The sequence below is a fragment of the Salvelinus sp. IW2-2015 genome, linkage group LG18 (assembly GCF_002910315.2).
Source record: "Salvelinus sp. IW2-2015 linkage group LG18, ASM291031v2, whole genome shotgun sequence".
Lineage (NCBI taxonomy): Eukaryota > Metazoa > Chordata > Actinopteri > Salmoniformes > Salmonidae > Salvelinus > Salvelinus sp. IW2-2015.
The window spans coordinates 48,340,540-48,359,547 of NC_036858.1; the positions used below are offsets into that span (position 1 = coordinate 48,340,540).

General features: G+C 42.9%; 1 protein-coding gene across 4 annotated transcripts in view; it reads right to left on the reverse strand.

Moving 5' to 3' along the window:
• The window catches only part of hhat (hedgehog acyltransferase), a 216,940-nt gene that overhangs the window by 96,964 nt on the left and 100,968 nt on the right, over positions 1-19,008 (reverse strand). For all 4 annotated transcript variants that reach the window (XM_070448561.1, XM_024008316.3, XM_024008315.3 and 1 more), the window contains one exon: positions 5,421-5,565. In XM_070448561.1, the coding sequence (XP_070304662.1) occupies positions 5,421-5,565 (145 nt within the window). The remainder of the gene's footprint in view (positions 1-5,420; positions 5,566-19,008) is intronic.

The window sequence follows — 19,008 nt, forward strand, 5'->3', positions numbered from 1 at the left end:
TGGTGGTGGTTAGTTGATATAAGGATAGGAGACGAGGTTTAGAGACTTATACCAGGAGCACCCGCCGCTGGCGGTTCATCAGTAAGTACTCACCATTTTATGTACATGGCTCATTACTTAGTACCGTGTGGGGAAATGAGTGTGATAAGGTGTCCAATTACATGGGTGCCTATGTTACGCACGCTGAGGTGCCGCTTTACTGTTTGTTTTAATAAGTCTATCTCATACATACCTAATGTGTCTTGCCGCTCCTAGAACTGGGGTTGTATAATGTCATTCCGATTGGACAGTGTTGTGTCGTTGGTAGTAGGATACTGACGGGGAGTGATAAAAGTAGCTTTGATTTGTACAAGTGGGTGTTGTGAGACTGCCCTGAGGTTAGTATATGCAGAGTCCATTACATGGTGACATGGTTGTTGAATAAGGATGTAGAAGGCTGGGGAATTAATCTAGATTAGTTATGTCCATTGACATGGTGTGATTTAGAGTTGAGCTGTAAATGAAGGTGTATAATGTCAGTAGTCATGTAGGGTATCCATTTAACAAATGGGTTTGGGTTGTGAGACGTGGGAGGTTATGTGGAGTAAGTGGGTCCGACTTAAGACTCATTGCGTGTTTATGTTTTAGACGTGGGGTTTTTTTGGCTAAATAGTTAAATTTCCATTTTGAGAAGCTAGTGGGAAGGACATAGTGTGTACCGACCGCTGGGGTGCATTTAGATATAAGTTGCGGCATATTACGGAAGTGGACTTGTTTGGTCCTACATAGACTGGGTCGTGAGTACCATAAGTTCCACCGAATTGTTATCATGGCTCCGCGTGGTCTAGGTAGCCACCTGCCGGTTTCATATAGTGTCCCCATTGTTCAAAAATGAGTGTGTCTACTCGGTGTAGAGCTGGGTTTGATAAATAGATTGCTCACAAATTACCCATCGGATGCTTGTTAGCAACATGGAAGCCTTGTAATAGTAGTCTCAATAACACATGGTTTGCCCTTGACCCATTAAGTAAGATACTAAGGGCGAAAATATGATAGTCTACTTACATGGTGTGATGCTTTTGCAAGACCTGAGGTGCTGTTGCTCAGTAATGTTCTCCCACCGATGTAAGATGGTCGATGCAATTGCCTCAGCGACCATTAGGAACTCGGGGTCTCATATTAGGTTCTCAAGGTTTTACATGGTGGTTTGTCCATAGACTGGGCGCTTCGTATAAATGGTCATCTCCCAAGATACATGGTCGATAGTACTAGCACTCGGGGTATATAGTCCTACCAGTTCCATTACATGGTGAATGGAGTTTCACGAGTACAGTCTTAGCACGATGGCTTGCACTTAATAACGAATGTTCCAGATATTTCACACATCCGCTGCAGTGTCAGTTAGAACTGCGCGCGCCATAGTCATATAGAGTATCGGTTCCATTGAGCCACTGAGTGTTTCGTGAGACTGGGGTTTATAGTAGAAGTTCTTAACCATATGTCAGTCATGGCTAGTCTCACAGGCTCGAGGGTTAGAGTCATCGATGTACAATTTCACCACTCAGTCACGTGCAATTAGACTCTGCGGGTAGTATATCACGTATGTACCACTCCTACACCAGTTCGCAGGTGCTTGCTCTCAAGCCACTGGAGGGATTGTACTCATACGCTCAGTCCATTAATGTGGCATGTTTGACGCCTGCCGAGGGTTATTATCATTCGCGTATATCCTCCATGTACATGGAGTGCACTAGCTTAGGACTGCAGCGGAGTTATATGAGATTCCAAATTATGGTGCGGCCACCAGTCCAGAATCCACCAGAAGTAGGACGTTACGAAGCTGGACGGGATTAGAAAGTCATAGGTCATCCTTACCACAGTTGCAGGGTATTGTTTAGACTGCCATGCGTCTCTATATAGTCAGTAGATCAACACATGTGGTGCCATAGATGACTTAGCACTGAGGGATGTTTATATAGCTCTCACATTACAGTGGCTTAGCTTAGTTTAGACTGGGGTTCTGATTGATTAGTGTCCGGAGTTTATCATTGGTGGATTTGTTAGAGCGAGTCTGGGGGTTGATATAGGTTCCATCCATGTAACACTGGTATGGGCTTGGTATCGTAGACTAGGTGGTCTTTCATCATAGCTTGCCGCATATTTAGCACCTGGTAGCTAATGGTAGAAACAGGAAGAGTGTATATTAGTGTTTGTTCTCATTACTAGTGGTTGCACTCGTCTTAGACGTAGGAGAGTTAAGAGTTATAGATTCCCATTAGCACCACTGTTGTTTGTTTAAGAACATATGGCTGGGTCTTGTGAGGTATATAGATTTACCATTGACATGGTGCTGATATTTATTGAGCTGTGGGTTTATATAGTTCCAAATAATATACATTGGTGCTGGTTTTAGACTGGGTTGTATAGTCCATTACATGTGGTGCGTGTTTAAGGGACCTACTCTTGGGACTTTATAGAGATGGTTCGGTCATTAACATGTGTAGAATATTTTAGTTAGAACCTGGGGTATATAATTAGTGATCCATTCACATGTGGTGTTGTTAGACTGGGGTATATTATTAGTTTCGCATTATCAATGGTGTTTGACGTTAATGATCTTAAAGGATTTTACATAGATAGTTCCATTTTATCAATTTGGTGTAGTTTGATATTGTATGATTTCTCGAGAAGTTGATAGATAGATTCCATTACATTTGTCCACAGGCGCCTGGCCTTCTCCTAGTTATTTCGTTTGTTTATATATTATCACTTTCATCTACTTTAATAGTTAGACAGGGTTGTGGAACATGCGATAGTATGTGTTTTTTGGTTTTGTCTAGGGGTTTGTACCGTTGTAATGGGTCAGTTGGCTTGTCTAGGTGTTTGTGATGTTAGTTTGGCTGCTAGAGTGGTGGTTCTCTCTAGTCAGTCCGCTTCTATCAGAAAGATAAATCGATTTCCTGACAAAAAATAGTAGGAGGCGTGTGATCAGGGTACAGTATGAGAGAATAGATTTTGGTCATCCAGTCTGATGCTGTGGAACTTCCGTGGTGAACCCTGGGGGGGGGTGGGGTGGGGGGTTTTATACCAGAGAGTCAATGTAGCCTCGTTACGTAGACTGGCATTACATAGTACACGAAAGCTGTTTTTGGAACCACAAAGATATATTATTGGAGAAGAGCAGGGTTCCGTGAGAAATTACCACCTGAATAGTTGTGTGAAGGAACAAGGGTCTGGAAAGTGTAGTTTAGACAATGTGAATGAAAAGAGCTCTCACTAGGATAAAGGTATGTGCACTTTGTGTTAGAATCTTCAGAGCAGGAGTCTCTCTTTTTAGTACCATTACCTCACTGACACAATGAAGTGAATTCAAAGTTTATTTAAAGTGCATTTAGGGCTTATACACTTTACGAGATTAAAAAAAGACGAACAAAATAATTAATGGGACAATCACTTCTTACAGAGAGCTTACAGTATAGAGGTGTGATCACACCTATGATGATGGCTCTTATGATACTGTATCTATGCCCCCTACCGCACCCAGTAATCACATCCACTAGAAATAGATAGGTTCATACTGAGACCAGGGCCCATATCCACAAAGCATCTTAGAGTAGGAGTGTTGATCTAGGATCAATTTCGCCTTTTATATCATAATGAATAAGATTATATGGACAGGCTGGGATCTGATCCAGCACTCCTACTCTGAGATGACTCTGATTCTGTCCTAAATGACACCTTATTCCCTTTATAGTGCACTACTTTTGACCTGGGCCTATAGAATGGTTCCTTTGCTCTGCCGGTGAGAGACAATGTTATTGTCTGCAAGGTATAATTACCTGCTTGTGATGCACTTTGTGACACAGGAAGAGGGAGAGGGAGGGATGCAGGTAGAGTCCTAGGGAAGGGGCTACTGATGGAGAATAGGGTAAACTCTAATGTCATGATGTGGCAAGATCAGACCCACACTACAAGGTTAGAGCCAGGCATTTGTGATAGTCATTGGAATACAAACTCCAAAAAGAGGGGTGTGTGAAGGGGAGAGCGCAACTTTTCCGTTGAACACTACTGGGCTATCATCTCCATGTCAGTGGCTGGGCTACACTCTTTGAGAAAGGGTCGAGTTACGATGAGAATAAGCTTGACTCCCAAGCAATTCTACCACCTCAGTTGGCAGAGAATGGATGTTGTGGAAGCTTGGATTGGAAAATGAAGAACATCTGGGAATATGGAGCTTCTGCCAGAAGTGAATTGGTAGTGTGTGTGGGTGTCAGGTGTGTGTTTGCGTGCTTCTGTTCGTGTCTGTGTATGTGTGTGATGGTAGTCCATCTCAACAAGTGGAATCAGTGGAAGGTGCAGCAGGGTGGGCAACTGTCCTGCAGTACTGTATGTTGCTGCCAGACCAATGCCGTATCCCAAATGACATCCTATTGCATTTATAATGCACTACTTATGACCAGAGCTCTATGGACCCTGGTCAAAAGTAGTGTACTATATAGGAAATAGGGTGTAATTTGGGCGTTAAACCAGAGGTGGTGGTGGTAAGCCAGACCATCTGGTTAGAGAACTATGTATGCTGCAGTGTTTCCAAAGGATTATTCTCTAGGTGGAGCACAAAGCAACATCCAGGTCAATAGTAACCAACAGAAGCCAAACTATTTTAGGCAGGAGGGAAAATGGCTCCGTGTGTTGTGTGTGTGAACGCATCTAATCGTCATTAGTTTTCATGCTTCGTAAAGGGACTGTGCCATCACATTTTTGGGGAACACATTCAACACAACCACAACCTCAGATCTAAAACCCTTATGTAATACTATAAAAAAATAAGAACAGTGAGGATTTTTTTTTACCCCCTTTTTCTCCCCAATTTTGTGGTATCCAATTGTTAGTAGTTACTTTCTTGTCTCATCGCTGCATCTCCTGTACGGACTCGGGAGAGGCGAAGGTCGAGAGCCATGCGTCCTCCGAAACACAACCCAACCAAGCCGCACTGCTTCTTAACACAGCTCGCATCCAACCCGGAAGCCAGCCGCACCAATGTGTTGGAGGAAACACCGTACACCTAGCGACCTGGTCAGCATGCACTGCGCCCGGCCCGCCACAGGAGTCGCTAGTGCGCGATGAGACAAGGATATCCCTGCCGGCCAAACCCTCCCTAACCCGGACGACGCTGGGCCAATCGTGCGCCGCCACATTGGCCTCCCGGTCGCGGCTGGCTGCGACAGAGCCTGGGCTCGAACCCAGAGTTTCTGGTGGCACAGCTAGACCACTGCGCCACCCGGGAGGCCACAGTGAGGATTTTTGTCCTCACTGATTTGTAGGGACGGAATCAGTCATTCTACTGGGAACTCAATCGAAAGAAAGCCAGTGGTCAATCCAGAGTACCACAGAATGTCAGGGAAGATGGGGATATTCTTGGGTTGATATAGTAGATAACTCACCTTGTATAAAGACCCTCTTCCACATGATCCTGCCGACATGGTTTTCCCCAAGGAAGATGAGGTTGGACAGAATGAGCATGGCTGTGGAGAAGGATGAGATGAGAGCCAAACATCGCCTCCTCATGGCTGGGGAGATACAGCGCTCCTAGAGATGGGAGGAGCAATGCAGTCATCATAACAGTTACAGTAGCACACAGAGAAAAGAGCAACATAAGTTCCAGTAACATACAGAAAGAGGGGCAACATAAACACAGTGGAGAATGCCTCCGGGGAGAGACAGCGCTCCTACAGAGGGAGGAGCAACATGCTGTCACTACTAGGTATGTGACAACTGGACAATTTTTCTTAATGTTTAAAAAACTATTTTCCTTATCGGTTTTCCGTTAACACGATAAGAACATTTTGTAAAATTCCAAGTGAATTCACAATGCAGATGGTCTACATCACGCTTTCCTCTTTTCACGAGAGTGGCTCGTGTAACTTGTTGTTTTCATCCAATTAGAAGCCATCAAACCGTCACTAGGCAAGTTAATAGAAGATACAGTATCTAGACTAATCAATGGAAGATGGAATTCAAATGACTAAAAGTTCAAATGAGAAGGACAGGCTACAACACCAATAGCCAACAGGTAGGCTGATCGGAGTTGTTATTAACTAACTTCTCTTCGTTTAATGCAGTCAAGACCAAGACAGGTACTATGTAATCAGATGAGATGATAAATAACTAGCAATAAGTTAGCCTACCAGCACGAGTCGACTTGGTTTCTCTCACCCTCCCCTGCTTCCCTCGTCACTTAGACGAGGTTCCCTTTCTCACTCTGTTTGAGTTGCTGCGCATTACAGCTCCAGTTAATAAACTAGCTTTTTTTCTCTTACTAACGTTAAAGCATTGTTGCGTTAAGTACTTGCAATGTTTCCCCTTTGATGATGATGATTGGGAGCTGTTAGTGGTAGTTTTGTGATAACGACATTGTGTTTTTTTACGATCCCAATTCACACCCCTAGTCACTACCATACCAGTTACAGAGGGAGGAGAAACAAGATGTCACTACCATACCAGTTACAGAGGGAGGAGCAACAAGATGTCACTACCATACCACACTACTGCATTTGACCAGACGCCAAGATTGACCTAAATGGAGATAACGGCCTGGTATACAGGCAGTAAGAAAATGTGTTTGCATATTTTAATCATGGAGAAAAAAATATAGACTGAGTACTGAATAGCTCATAAAATAGACAAAAATTACTTTTTTTAGTTTGGAAATGGTGGTCAACTAGCACATAAGAACTGCAAGTAGACACTGATGCCCCAAAAATGGCCGATCACCGAGGGATCCTTTTGTCCAAATCCATCTGTAAGTTCCAAAATTGAGACATCAGACATTCAATCATGTCTTGAATGTGTTTTTTAATAATTGATGTTCAGGGTATGATAAAGGAGAGACTGGAGTTTCAGTTTGAGGCAAGTCGAATAGTGGAACTTCAAGGTAAGGGATGATGAGAGGCCTGCAACTGGGGAAATATCGCTGTATTAACAACAGGGACCCACCAGTTTTCCCTCCAACCTTCATCAGCACCACACACACACCACTTGTTCTCAACAGGAAACTATGTATGCATGGCGGATTCAGGCAGGCACACCACATTTCACCACTCAAATGGACACACACGCACTCATCCACTGTGAGCAGACTGGCTCCAGCTGATGAGCCGGTACGTATTGTGGATGGTATACCGCCATCACGGCCACAAACACAATCATATACTATATACCATACGCAGACAGGGCAGCACCTGCTGGAATTCCCCTATGATCAAGAATCGCAGGAGAGGCTGTTTTTGAACGTCTGCTCTCACACCAATCAAACCACGACGATACGCGACAGACCCCCCAAACAATAGGACAGACAAATACCATGTACTTGCAGCCCCGGGACAGGGATAAGAATGGATTCAGAAACAAAGGAAAGGAGAGAATTTGGTAGCCATCCTCTTTGTTCGTTCGCGACGTGTTGACGGTTGCACGCAGTTTCTGAGGCTCGCAGCGATCTAACCATTTCTTTTTCCGCATTTGGTTTTGTCTGTATTGTACACGACCTGTTAGCCATTACAGTTTGAATTATTTGCAATTTTAACAGCCTCTGGACCATAGTGGTTTTTGTGTGAGTTTATTGAGTTGTCAGTTGTTCGTATTAATGTGGATTGGGAAATTTCATCTGTTGTTGAAGATATTTTTGAGTTAAGATATACTAATTATTACTTCCGCTTAGCCAGAACACAACCTAAGACACTGACAGGTTAGGTCCTCTGGCTTACTATAACTCTTGGAACCTAATCCATGGGAAAGGGAGTTGCGCACAGAAGGTCGTGTGGGGGTATGATCTGTGAGCCTTCCAGCTATTTCTTGGATGTGTTGCATCTACTATGTTGCAGAGGCCATAAGATGGTGCATAGCCACAGCTCTTGATTCCTACTGTCAAGAGTGTTCTTGTAGTGAAAGGGAGTGGAGAGAATGAAAGAGGAGAACGCGACAGGCTGTAAAGGGGGTGAAGATAGAGAGAAAGCAGAATAGAGAAAGGAGAAGAGAGAAGTCCGCTGTGTCGAAATGGCCTGACTATCTCATATAGTGTGCTTATATTGAACCGGGGTCCCATACAAATTATAATGGAAACAGGGTGCCATTTGGGGATACAACCTTCTCTAAGGTATTTGAGAGTCGAAACCGTAATGCTCTGTTAGCTGCAGCCAGTGTCTGTGTCTCAGGACGTAGTAGATTACGTCATTGATATCGTTGTCACACGGCCGAGAGGGGCTGTGCCTAGACATGAACTCAGTTTACCACATTAACGAAGTTCATGTTGTGAAGGGGAACACATGAAACAGTAAGTCGAATACACAGGTTTGACAGGAAAGCCACCTGAGTTGTGGGTATAGCATGCAATGGAAACAACACACCTTTATAATGAAAAAATAAAGATGTAACATTTAAAACGCACTGGCATATTCTGTTTAAACTGTATCTTGCAGAATAAATAGACAACAGATCCATCAATAAGACGGTGGATGTTGGGTGTAGCACTACTCAGCAAATAATATCTAAGGATAATCTCATGCACACGTCTGTTCTTTAAAGAGCCTCAGTTTGTGTATATATCATTTATTAATCATGAAAATCTAGACTGGCGAAGCCGAACCATACAATCACAACCATGGGGGACAGGGAGTGGCGCTTGGAGAAGAACTACAAAATGAGTTTTCTGTCAGGGGTGGGGGAGGATCGGCTGAAATGTGTTTGCTCGCACTCAAGACGGCTATATAGTCTGCTAATAAGGACTGAGTAAAAGGCCCAGTACACATGTTTTGAGAAAAAAGAAAGAAAAATGAATTTAAAAATGTCAGGAGGGGTGCTGTAGGACACTCACAGCACCCCTCTTCCCGCGTGGGCTATGAGATGAGAGTGTAAACAAATTGATAGAGCTATTAAGGCACAAGCAAGAGTTCCAGGTCAGGTAAAATGCACGTGCAATCAATGCAAGGTGCAATTTGGGGAGGAAACAATCATATAAGGACCTGAATTGGGGAAAGCGTGAAAAGATAGGAGTGAAAATGCCGATTAAATATGGGAAGTCCACCCTTTTGTCTCTAGCATGACCGCACTTCAATTATGTATGCTTGGCCATGTTCTAAATTAATAAATTAGATAGCCACGATAAAGATGGTGACTACACACACACCTCATAAACGAGGCGCAAAAGCACGCCACACAACCAGTAAAGAAAAACCCAAGTAACACAATGTTTCCCACACAACACAACTAGCATAGACATGTTCGATCGTTTTGTAGGGTAATATCAGCTCATTAGTAGAAACTTTACAAAAACATACTGTACTGATGTAAAGACATTGCCTATAAGAGGGACCATACATGGAGGGTGGTGAAGGAGGAAAAGCAGGAGTTTGAAGGAGGGTTGAAGGGGTAGGGTGATGAGATGGGGTGTGCCTCAAGAGTTAAACCATATTCCGATAACTGAGATGGGGACCCGGTGTGGGCCTGGTGAAAGTGTGCTGACTATAAAAGGGAATAGAGTTGCATTTTTGGGACTCAAGCATGGTTGATTGGTTAAACTGTGGTTGGAGTGAGTTCAATTTCACTGAATGAATAGTGAGGGACAGATCGACTCGCGGACACAGAGAAAGAGACAGGAGAGCAATTTAAAAAGATGACAAGAGGAAAGAGAGGAGGAAAGGTGGAGGAGGTGGAAGAGTGTGAATGCGCGTGTCATTTCACTTTTGTTATTTTGCTCTTTTAAGTTTGACAGTTACGAGAAAGAGACAGGGGGAGAGAGAGAGTAGAGAGAGAGAAGAGAGAGAGAGAAGAGAGAGAGAGAGAGAGAGAGAGAGAGAGAGAGAGAGAGAAGGAGAGGAGAGAGAGAGAGGAGGTGAATTGGGAGAGAGAAGGAGAAAGCGAGCAAGTGTGGAAATTCAGTGGCACTGGAAATTTCGTGACAGTGGTGCAGGAGAGAGAGGAGCTGTGTTCGCGGGATGCTCGGAGCGGGGGCGGAGCGGTGAAAGTAGAGAGAGGATCATCTACACACCAGGCTAGAATATGGGACTGGCGGGGGGAAGCGGGAAAGGGGTTGCATCCTGCGAGAGGACGAGTCCCAACAACTCCTACATGACACTGTCAAAAGTAATTTAGCTACTTGAAATGATGGATTGTAAGCACAGAGCCTCTTCATTGTCGTCGACACAGGCACTTTCCGTACAGACATAGAAGGATTGTAAGATTATTACCCATCGACTGTGTAATGGTGCAATTGGCAACCTTATTTCCTATAATAGGTGCGCGTACTTTTAACCAGTACCCAACGGGCCTCCATATAAGAGATCGGGATGCTATTTAGAAAAAGACCAAATTGGTGAATTGCATACAGGAAACAGTCTAAACATTCTGTCATTACGTAATACTGTTTTGGGCCTGAATATTTAGGTTAAGCTACACACGTCATACAATGATTTTCCTCCAAAGTGTCACTTAATTGTCAGTTGAATTGTGAGATATAATGGTATGGTAAATGAAATTACATCTAAATTTTAGGGACAAATAACAAAAAATATATTTTTGGCATCATCATAGTGTCTTTCTTGAAAGTCAATACTCTTGAATTCTTGACTGCTGACATTGAAAGCTTTTGGAACTGTATCCAAAGTGGATATAAACAAACAACTACAGCTAAGTATACATAAATATATGATTTTAACTTCCCAAATTGTATGTTCCAGTAGGTGGAAATGTCTCTCTTAAAATTTCGCTTTTTCCTCTGAGTTGAACTAGTAAACCAAAGTATCAAACTGTTACCAAGGTTTGATTTGTAGGGAATTTCTATCTGAAAAGGAACATTAAACAACGATGGTGAGGTTCATCAAAGGGTAACAGTCAATTTAGGTGTTCAAAATGAAAGGCTAAGAGTATATTATTATATATTTATTTTCCTAAGGGCCTATATACAGTTTGTTCACCATTTTACCATCACTATAACATGTGACTAATTCAGGACTATAAGGCGTATGTTCAAGTCATGACTTCATCAGGAGAGCCGTTTGAACGTAAAAAAATTTTTTTAATCACAAAATTAGTTTTTGTCAGAAATGCCTTGTATGCTCATCTGTAAACTACCGAATAAAATGGTTAAAATAGCGAGCCTTTGTGTGTGGTTGAATGGCAGAGAATAAGAGCAGCAACATCGCTTCTCTAGCCATGTTTGGCTGGATAATGAAGTGGGCTGAAATGCGAGCGAAGAAGTCGAAATTGGTCTGCCATACAGAGGCTTCTGTCTATTTGATGCTGGTCGGTCTTGTGTTGGTAATCCTGTTGAACGCGGCTTGCTTGTTTGTGTGTATCGTGTAGTTGGAGCTGCATAGTTAAAGTTTTTGTCTCTCCAATCTCTGGGAGTCGAGTGTTGAAAATCAGTGGTGATAGTTGTTTAGTGGCTGTTCCACGCTGACGTTATTCATATCCACAAGTCTGTTTCTTCAGTAGTTAAGAGCTAATGTTTGTTAGCTACTAACATGACCTGGATGGTTTAGCGCCAGCCATATTTCATAGCAAGGTAGTAAAGACATGGATTTGGCACGATGTTCATTGTTAGTTTAACCTCGCTAAGCGTTAGATAGGCGTTCCTGTTTAGTACCTTAGTTGACAGTAGTGTGATCTTATGTGTTTTACCTAGCTAGCTACCAATGTTTAAGCTGAAAAGTGTAACAGGCACGTGTTGAGATGATTAGCGGGTGTCAGTCAACGTCTGCAAGAAGCGTATGAAATGGTTGCCTAGAGAGCTGGTTAGGCTGTTTTCATGTTAATCCAAGGTAAAACTAAATCATGGAGACGCCAGATCGTCAATGTGAGGTGAACGTATCGAAGCTCGAAACGAGATGGGTAGGGGCTAAGGCTTAAGAGTGTGAACCATGCTGAATGGGGTAGACAAAGAAGAGATCTTCACTACTATCAAAACATCAGTAGGCATTTGTCTAAAAAGTGAGTTATACAAGATTTATCAACTTTCAAAGCAGAGCAATTCTTTCATTGTCTCACGATGCAGTGTATGATAATACGATTGTGATGCTCTGTCTCTATCTCAGTAAGAAAGTTCCAATTAAAACACCTTTAAATTTTGAAGAAAAAGTTGTCACAAAAATGTGGAATATAAGCAAAGGCGTTGATTTCTGGTCAAAACAGGTAGGAAAGGAGGTCTTGAGAATCAGCCTCTATTACCAAAAATCTTAAAAGGTAGTAGAGATACAATCAGAAACACATATGTTTGAAGTAAAGACCACTGCCAATAATATAATCATAACTGATTTATTGCGCTTCTGTAAATTGAAGAACATTCGCTGGTGCTTGAAGTATTTAAGATATGTTCAATGAATGTTTCTCCTCATGAGGAGGGAGCGGATAATAAAGTGCACAGAGTAAGTATGGTAAACCTACCATTTAGTTATATGTTTTTAACTGTTATCAAGTGTTGGTTATTGATGCATTACTAGTATTAAAATCGTAATTCTGTCAAATTGGTACGGAATTACCGACAATCTGTTATTCTGGAATTATTTAATTGAATTGGTACAAGGGAAAATTATAATAGTCACATACAAAAGTTGGGTCACCTGATACTGTCTCTCCTGGTATTAGAAAGTGGAACTGTTATGTTTCTCTTTCTGTTGTAGGTGGTCAAAGCAAGCGTGAAAACAGTCAGGTGGAACCAATCCCTCACTCTCCTGTTTTCTCTCTCTCTTCTCTCGTCCCAAGTCTCTCTCGCTTATCTCTCTAACTATACAGTAATGTCCTCACACGGCTCATACTGAGAACTACCATTTTATTTACTGTAAAACTTCTCACCCACTGAGACCACGAATAGCACAAGAACGTCGTGGACGTTGAAAAGTAGTTTAAATGTATTTCAGTCCCCGCTTGGCGACCAAACCATGAACCAATCATTTAATGTTATGTTTCACAAGTTGACAGCAGAGTGCAGTACAGTAGGTAGCACAGTAGAGATCAGTATACGTACAAAATAGGCACAGGATAGTACTGAGCGAGTATAACAGTATGAGGTAAGAGTTAGAGTATTTTCCGATATAAGTAGATTAGGAGCACACAAGTGAAATACTGAGATAGAACTACTGAATATAGAGCATGCGTCCACATCACCATCATTACGAACAGGAATATGGACTCCGAGCGGTACTGATGTTTGGCTTCCCCAGCAATGGAATCGGAACCCAGCAGGCGCACCTAAACAAACGTGTCGCCGTAAAAAGGGCAAGAGAAAGCGGTCTTACTGGTCAGGGTTCCGGGAGCACGAGCACACTTGCGGCACACTCCCTAGCCTACTACTCCGGCATGTCCAGTCTCTTGACACAAAGGTTGTGAACTCCGAGCAAGGGTTGGCCTTCAGAGAGACATCACGAGACTGGGTAACGTTTTTGCTTCAACGGAACATGGCTGACAAATACAGACAGAGACACATAAATCGGAGTCGGTGAGCCAGTGTTTTTTCACATCGCGCCGCATGAAACAATGATCTTTCTGGTAAGGAAGAGTGGTGGGGGGGTATGCTTAGATAAACGAAGACGTGGTGTGAATCATAAACACATATCAGGAACTCAAGTCTCTGTTCACTGATTAGAAATTCTCAAATCAAATGGTGAACGGGCATTATCCAATAAGGGAAAGTCTCTTCGATTATAAACAAGGAATAATGACATAGGACAGCCGTAAATTCCCCCAAGCAGACAACCGGTAGGCCCTGAACAAACTTATTTGACTCTATGTAAACTGTAACACATATCTCTGGAGGCTGCATTCATTGGTAGCTGGGATTTTAACAAGGCTAAATCTGAAAACAAGACTCATAAATCTATCAGCGATTGATTTGGCTGCAACCAGGGCTAGTAAAACCCTGATCAGTGTTATTCTAACTTGCGGGACGCAATATTAAGGCCTCCGCCGCCTCCTTCGGAAAGCTGACACCGAGTCTTTCATTTTGTTGCTTCCAGCATACAGACAAACAAAACAAGTGCTTCCGGCTCAAGGTCTGGTTCACGCTGGTCCGACTGTCATGATTCAGCTTCAGAAGACTGCTTGTGATCACAGTGGATTGGGGATATGTTACCGCTTGCGTCCAACATGACGATACGGCTGATTCGGTGATGCGAGTTTCATTAGAAGTGGAATCGGCGATGTCGTACACAGCAACTATTAAAACATTTCCAACATAAACGTGGATTGATGGCAGCATTCGCCAGCGAAACTGAAAGCGCGAACCACTGCTCTTTTAAACCAAGGGCAAGGTGACCGGAGAAACATGAAACGAAAAGCAAACAATGTAGCTATTCCTCAACAAGGCAATCAACAGCTAAGCATCAGTATGAACAAAGTAGAGTTGCAGTCAAACGGTCAGACACAAGAGGTAAATGTGGGAGGGTCTACAGTACATCACGATTACAAAAGAAACACTAGCCCATTGACACGGCTCCGCTAAACCAAAACCGCGGCTTCCTTCACTAGGCTAGCCAGTGATAAAACAAAGATTTAAACGTGCTCAACCCTCGTGCAAGGCCTCGCGGGCCAACGGCATCCGCCAGCCGCGTCTCAGAGAACATGCGCAGACCACTGGCTGGTGTGTTTCACAGGACAAATTCATCCATCCCTATCCAGTCTGCTTTCCCACATGCATCAAAGGGCCACATCTGTCCTGTTCAAGAAGCTAGAGGTAACTGAGATAAAATACGCTAACCGCCAGAGGTACTCGTAGGACTGCACTTCCGTCTAATTCATGAGTGCTGTTGAGAGGACTAGTAAAGGACCATATCAGCTCCACCTAGCGACAACCTCTAGACCACATCCAATTTGCTACGTCCAATAGGTTCCACAGACGACGAAAAAGATCGAACAAACTGGCACACTGCGGCGCCTCTTACTCACGCACATGAAGAAATTCGCCTCTGTACGAAAAGCCTCTCAGAAACTTCTACAGATGCAACAATTCGGAGAGCATCCTGCTCGGCTGCTATCACTGCCTGGTACGGTAATGCTCGCACACAACCGTAAGCTCTCCAGAGGTAGTGAGGATCTGCGACAGCATCGACTGGCGGCAACTACCATTGCCCTCACGGACACCGACACCACCCGATGTAACAGAAAGTCCCATAAAGATCATCAAGGACACACCACCGAGCCAAAACTTGACTGATTCCCCGCTATCAATCCAAAGGCGAGGTCAGATAAGGTGAATTCAAAGCAGGGACCGAGGAGACTGAAACCAGCTTCTAATTCACCAAGCCATCAACCGTTAAACAGCCACATAACATTGGAGTGGCGCCTGGCCAAACATAACGAACTCAACTCCAGCCACTGTTAATAATGAAATGTAATTGGAAGATTGATCAAAAGATGTAATCAAGCTAGCGCACTTTAGTAACAATGCCAAACTTAGAATATAACAATGTTTACATACCCTACACATTACCTCACTATATGTACAGTATATGTATGTACTGTACTCTATGTCATCTACTGGCATCTTGCACTCTTTAGAATACATGTTTACGACTAGCCACTTTAAACTATCACTTTATGTTTACATCTACATTACTCATCTCATATGTTTTATCTGTACTCGATACCATTACTGCACTTTGCTATGCCATTACTGTACCATCACATCATTCAATATATCTTTATGTACATATTCTAATATACCTTTACACTTGTTGAATAGGTAGTAGTTGTGGATTGTTAGGTTAGATATTCGTTGGTTCCTCACTGAATGTCGAACTAGAAAGCAAAGCTCGCTACACGCTCGCATTAACATGCTGCTAAGAACATGTGTAATGTGACAAATAAAATGTCGTTATTTACAGTATAGTACTGTATTGAAACCGCTGCAACTAATGTACTGACATTATTCGTGCATACTTTACCTGGTATGGTACTGAACTCTACTGGTGCTGTAATGTAATTTACTGGTGCTATACTGTTATGTCCAAACCTGGTGAAACATAGACTCTAAATGATTGGTAGAATTTGGTCGGTCCGGCCACACCAAATGTGTCCCTTCGTTGTGGTTGGTTAATGTACAATATAGCCATGTGGTAGATTAATTATACTACAAATAGTGCAAAATAAGGATAATTGCATATGTCTACCTTTGTGTAAACTATTCAGGAATACATTCACATCAAGAGAATGATAATCATATTATATTTTTGCATTTCTGGCTATAGTACACCGGATCAGCGACGACATTCTGTCATTCCTGTACCAGTATAGACACTTTACCGGATGGTAAAATCCACTTTCACCTACTGCAGTTCAACCAAATAAAGAATTCAACAACCAAAATAGATTCAACAGAGTTTGAAACGTGTCGCATAAAAACTAAGGGGGGTTTTAACGTAATTCTGGTTAGCCACACTTGCATTGCACAGTTCTTCCCCAGTAAATGGGTATTGTGAAATGTCATGCGTAATTGTTTCAGAGTAGTCCTTGTGCATTAGAGTTGTACTGGTTTATCTCCTTCTTTGATAATCGAAGGTTTTGTTTGCATAGACAGTTTTAAAGTGAAAGATCTGAGTCAATAGCAAATTCAGTTACAGTAAAATGTGCCCTGTCCAAAGTAAAATCAATCAATTTGACATTTATAACAATTATTAGCATTTCTTGCAATTTTTTTGTGGGCAAATTTAAAATGTCCAGATACTGTCCCTATCGTCCTCATGCATGTCACAGGGAAAACATACTTATTATCCTTGTGATGTCATATAAAAGCGAATCTTTACTGCAATCAATAACATTTGTCTCCAGCAATAAGGTCAAGGTCAAAGGTCACATTGAACTTCAGTATCAGTGTTGCTCAAGCCTCTGACATCATATAATCTTTTTTTTACCTTAGCCACACACAATACCATAATGACAAAGTGAACACATCTGTTTGGCAAATTATATTGAAAAATGAATAACAGAAATATCTCAATTTACATAAGTAGTCACCCTCGAGTCCAATACTTACTGTTGTAGAAGCAACCTTGGCAGCGATTAGAGCTGTGAGTACTTTTTCTAGGGGTAAATCTCGAAGAGCTTTCCAACCACTGGATTGTGGGCAACATTTTCCATTATCTTTCAAATCTTCAAGCTCTGTCAATTGGTTATTGATCATTGCTAGACAATCCATTTTTCAGGTCTTTCTTCATAGATTTCAAGTAGATTTAAGTAAAACTGTAACTGGGACGACTCAGAAAGAGACACTGTCGTCTGGTAAGCAACACAAGTGTAGAATTTAGCTTGTGTTTAGGTTATTCGTCCGTGGCTGAAAAGTAAATTCAAATCAGTGTCCCGGTGGAAAAGGCAGACTGAACCCCGTGAGCATTTGCTCTGTCTTAGCCTATTTCCGATTCTTTTTAAGCTCCATGAAAGACTCCCACAGCTGGACTTAACGACTTACAGCATTAACATGAGACAATGGCAAGCAACCACTATGGCTGAAATATGGGAGGAGGGGTACACGTAATTGTTGAACTTTGAGATTTGCCAAAACTTAAATGCAGACGCCCAGATGACATTGGAATAGACTGTTTGGGGGAGACCCGAGCGGACTCGACGCCGAAAACTCGAAAGTCAAGAACTCGAAGCCTGGCTCAACACCTGTTCCAACCAGCCCAAGTAGCTGGGTTGCAATGGAAGCAAGCATCACCCTGAAATAGCACGAACGACTAATTTCAGTCCTGTATGAAGGTGTGTTAATTAACGCTCTTGTCCGGGAGAAATATTTGACATTCCGTGGAGTTCGCAAATGCAGCAAATTGTTTGCTAGCGGAGACGTAACAGGAATTGAGGTGGGCTATGCGTAGCAACACAACTAATTTCTGGCTTGAACTTAAGGGCAAAAATGCAAATTGGACTCTTCTCAGTTATCATCTCCTATGGCAGGATGCCGCTTGGGGCTTAATGGATGTTTTCGCGCCTTGTCGTGTTTCGCTAATTCGGAATAGGCACTGTGCTAGGCTGGAATATTACCTGCGCAGGATGGTCCTCCATCCTGCTTCTTCTACTTTCCAATCGTGTAGTGAAGTAGATGCGAAGAACAGCTACTGAAGAGCTGTTTATAACAAGCCAGCGCTGGTTGCAATGGTCACAAGTTCGTGAAAGTACCGAAAAGGAGCTGTCATGCTGCTAAGTGACGGAAGTGACTGTGTGAGCATGTTCGAGCCTCAACGCAGAGATCTGACACGGAGGCCAGAGATTATCTCCGCTGCATTCTAGGGACCGGCAACACCAGGTCAATGAACAAAGAAAGCCAAACTCTTTTAGGCAGGAGGGAAACACCTAGGTGGTGTGTGTGTGTGTGTGTGTGTGTGTGTGTGTGTGGTGTGTGTGTGTGTGTGTGTGTGTGTGTGTGTGTGTGTGTGTGTGTGTGTGGGGATGTGTGTGTGTGTGTGGGTGTGCTGTGTGTCTGTGTGTGTGTGTGGAGTGTGGTGCTGTGTTACGACTTGGTCGTGCGCTTGTGGTGGTGCTGGTATGTTGTGGATGTGTGTTCTGCCTGACTGTGATACCTTTCTGATGCACGAGCGGGTATTACTTAATGCAACAATCGACTGATTGGGCACACGGCATCGGGAGCTGTCATTTTTTGAGGAATTCTCTCTAAGAGGCTCACTTCTTTTCACTTATTCGCCTCCTTTTACACTGTGCCAGCCGTGCCCCTCTGTCGACCGCCGGTGCACTTAGCTGCTCTGGTGAGCCGCAAGGTACCTGGATATTGACTATTATTTAGCTCCTCATCTTCGCTCCCAGAAATTAAGGGCAATCATCGTCAGATAGCTACAGTATACTGTGAGGAAAAAAGGCTAGGCATATCAAACCGCTACACATGTTCCATTCGCCTTTCAAGTGGTAATGGACTTTATTTTTTAGCCGACGAAAGGACGAAACCTTTTAATGAACTCTCGGGTTCAGGTTGATATCAGGTAGTGCCCTCTGTTAACTGTAATGGAGTGAATTTTGTTGCCCCCCCTTGTAACTGTATAA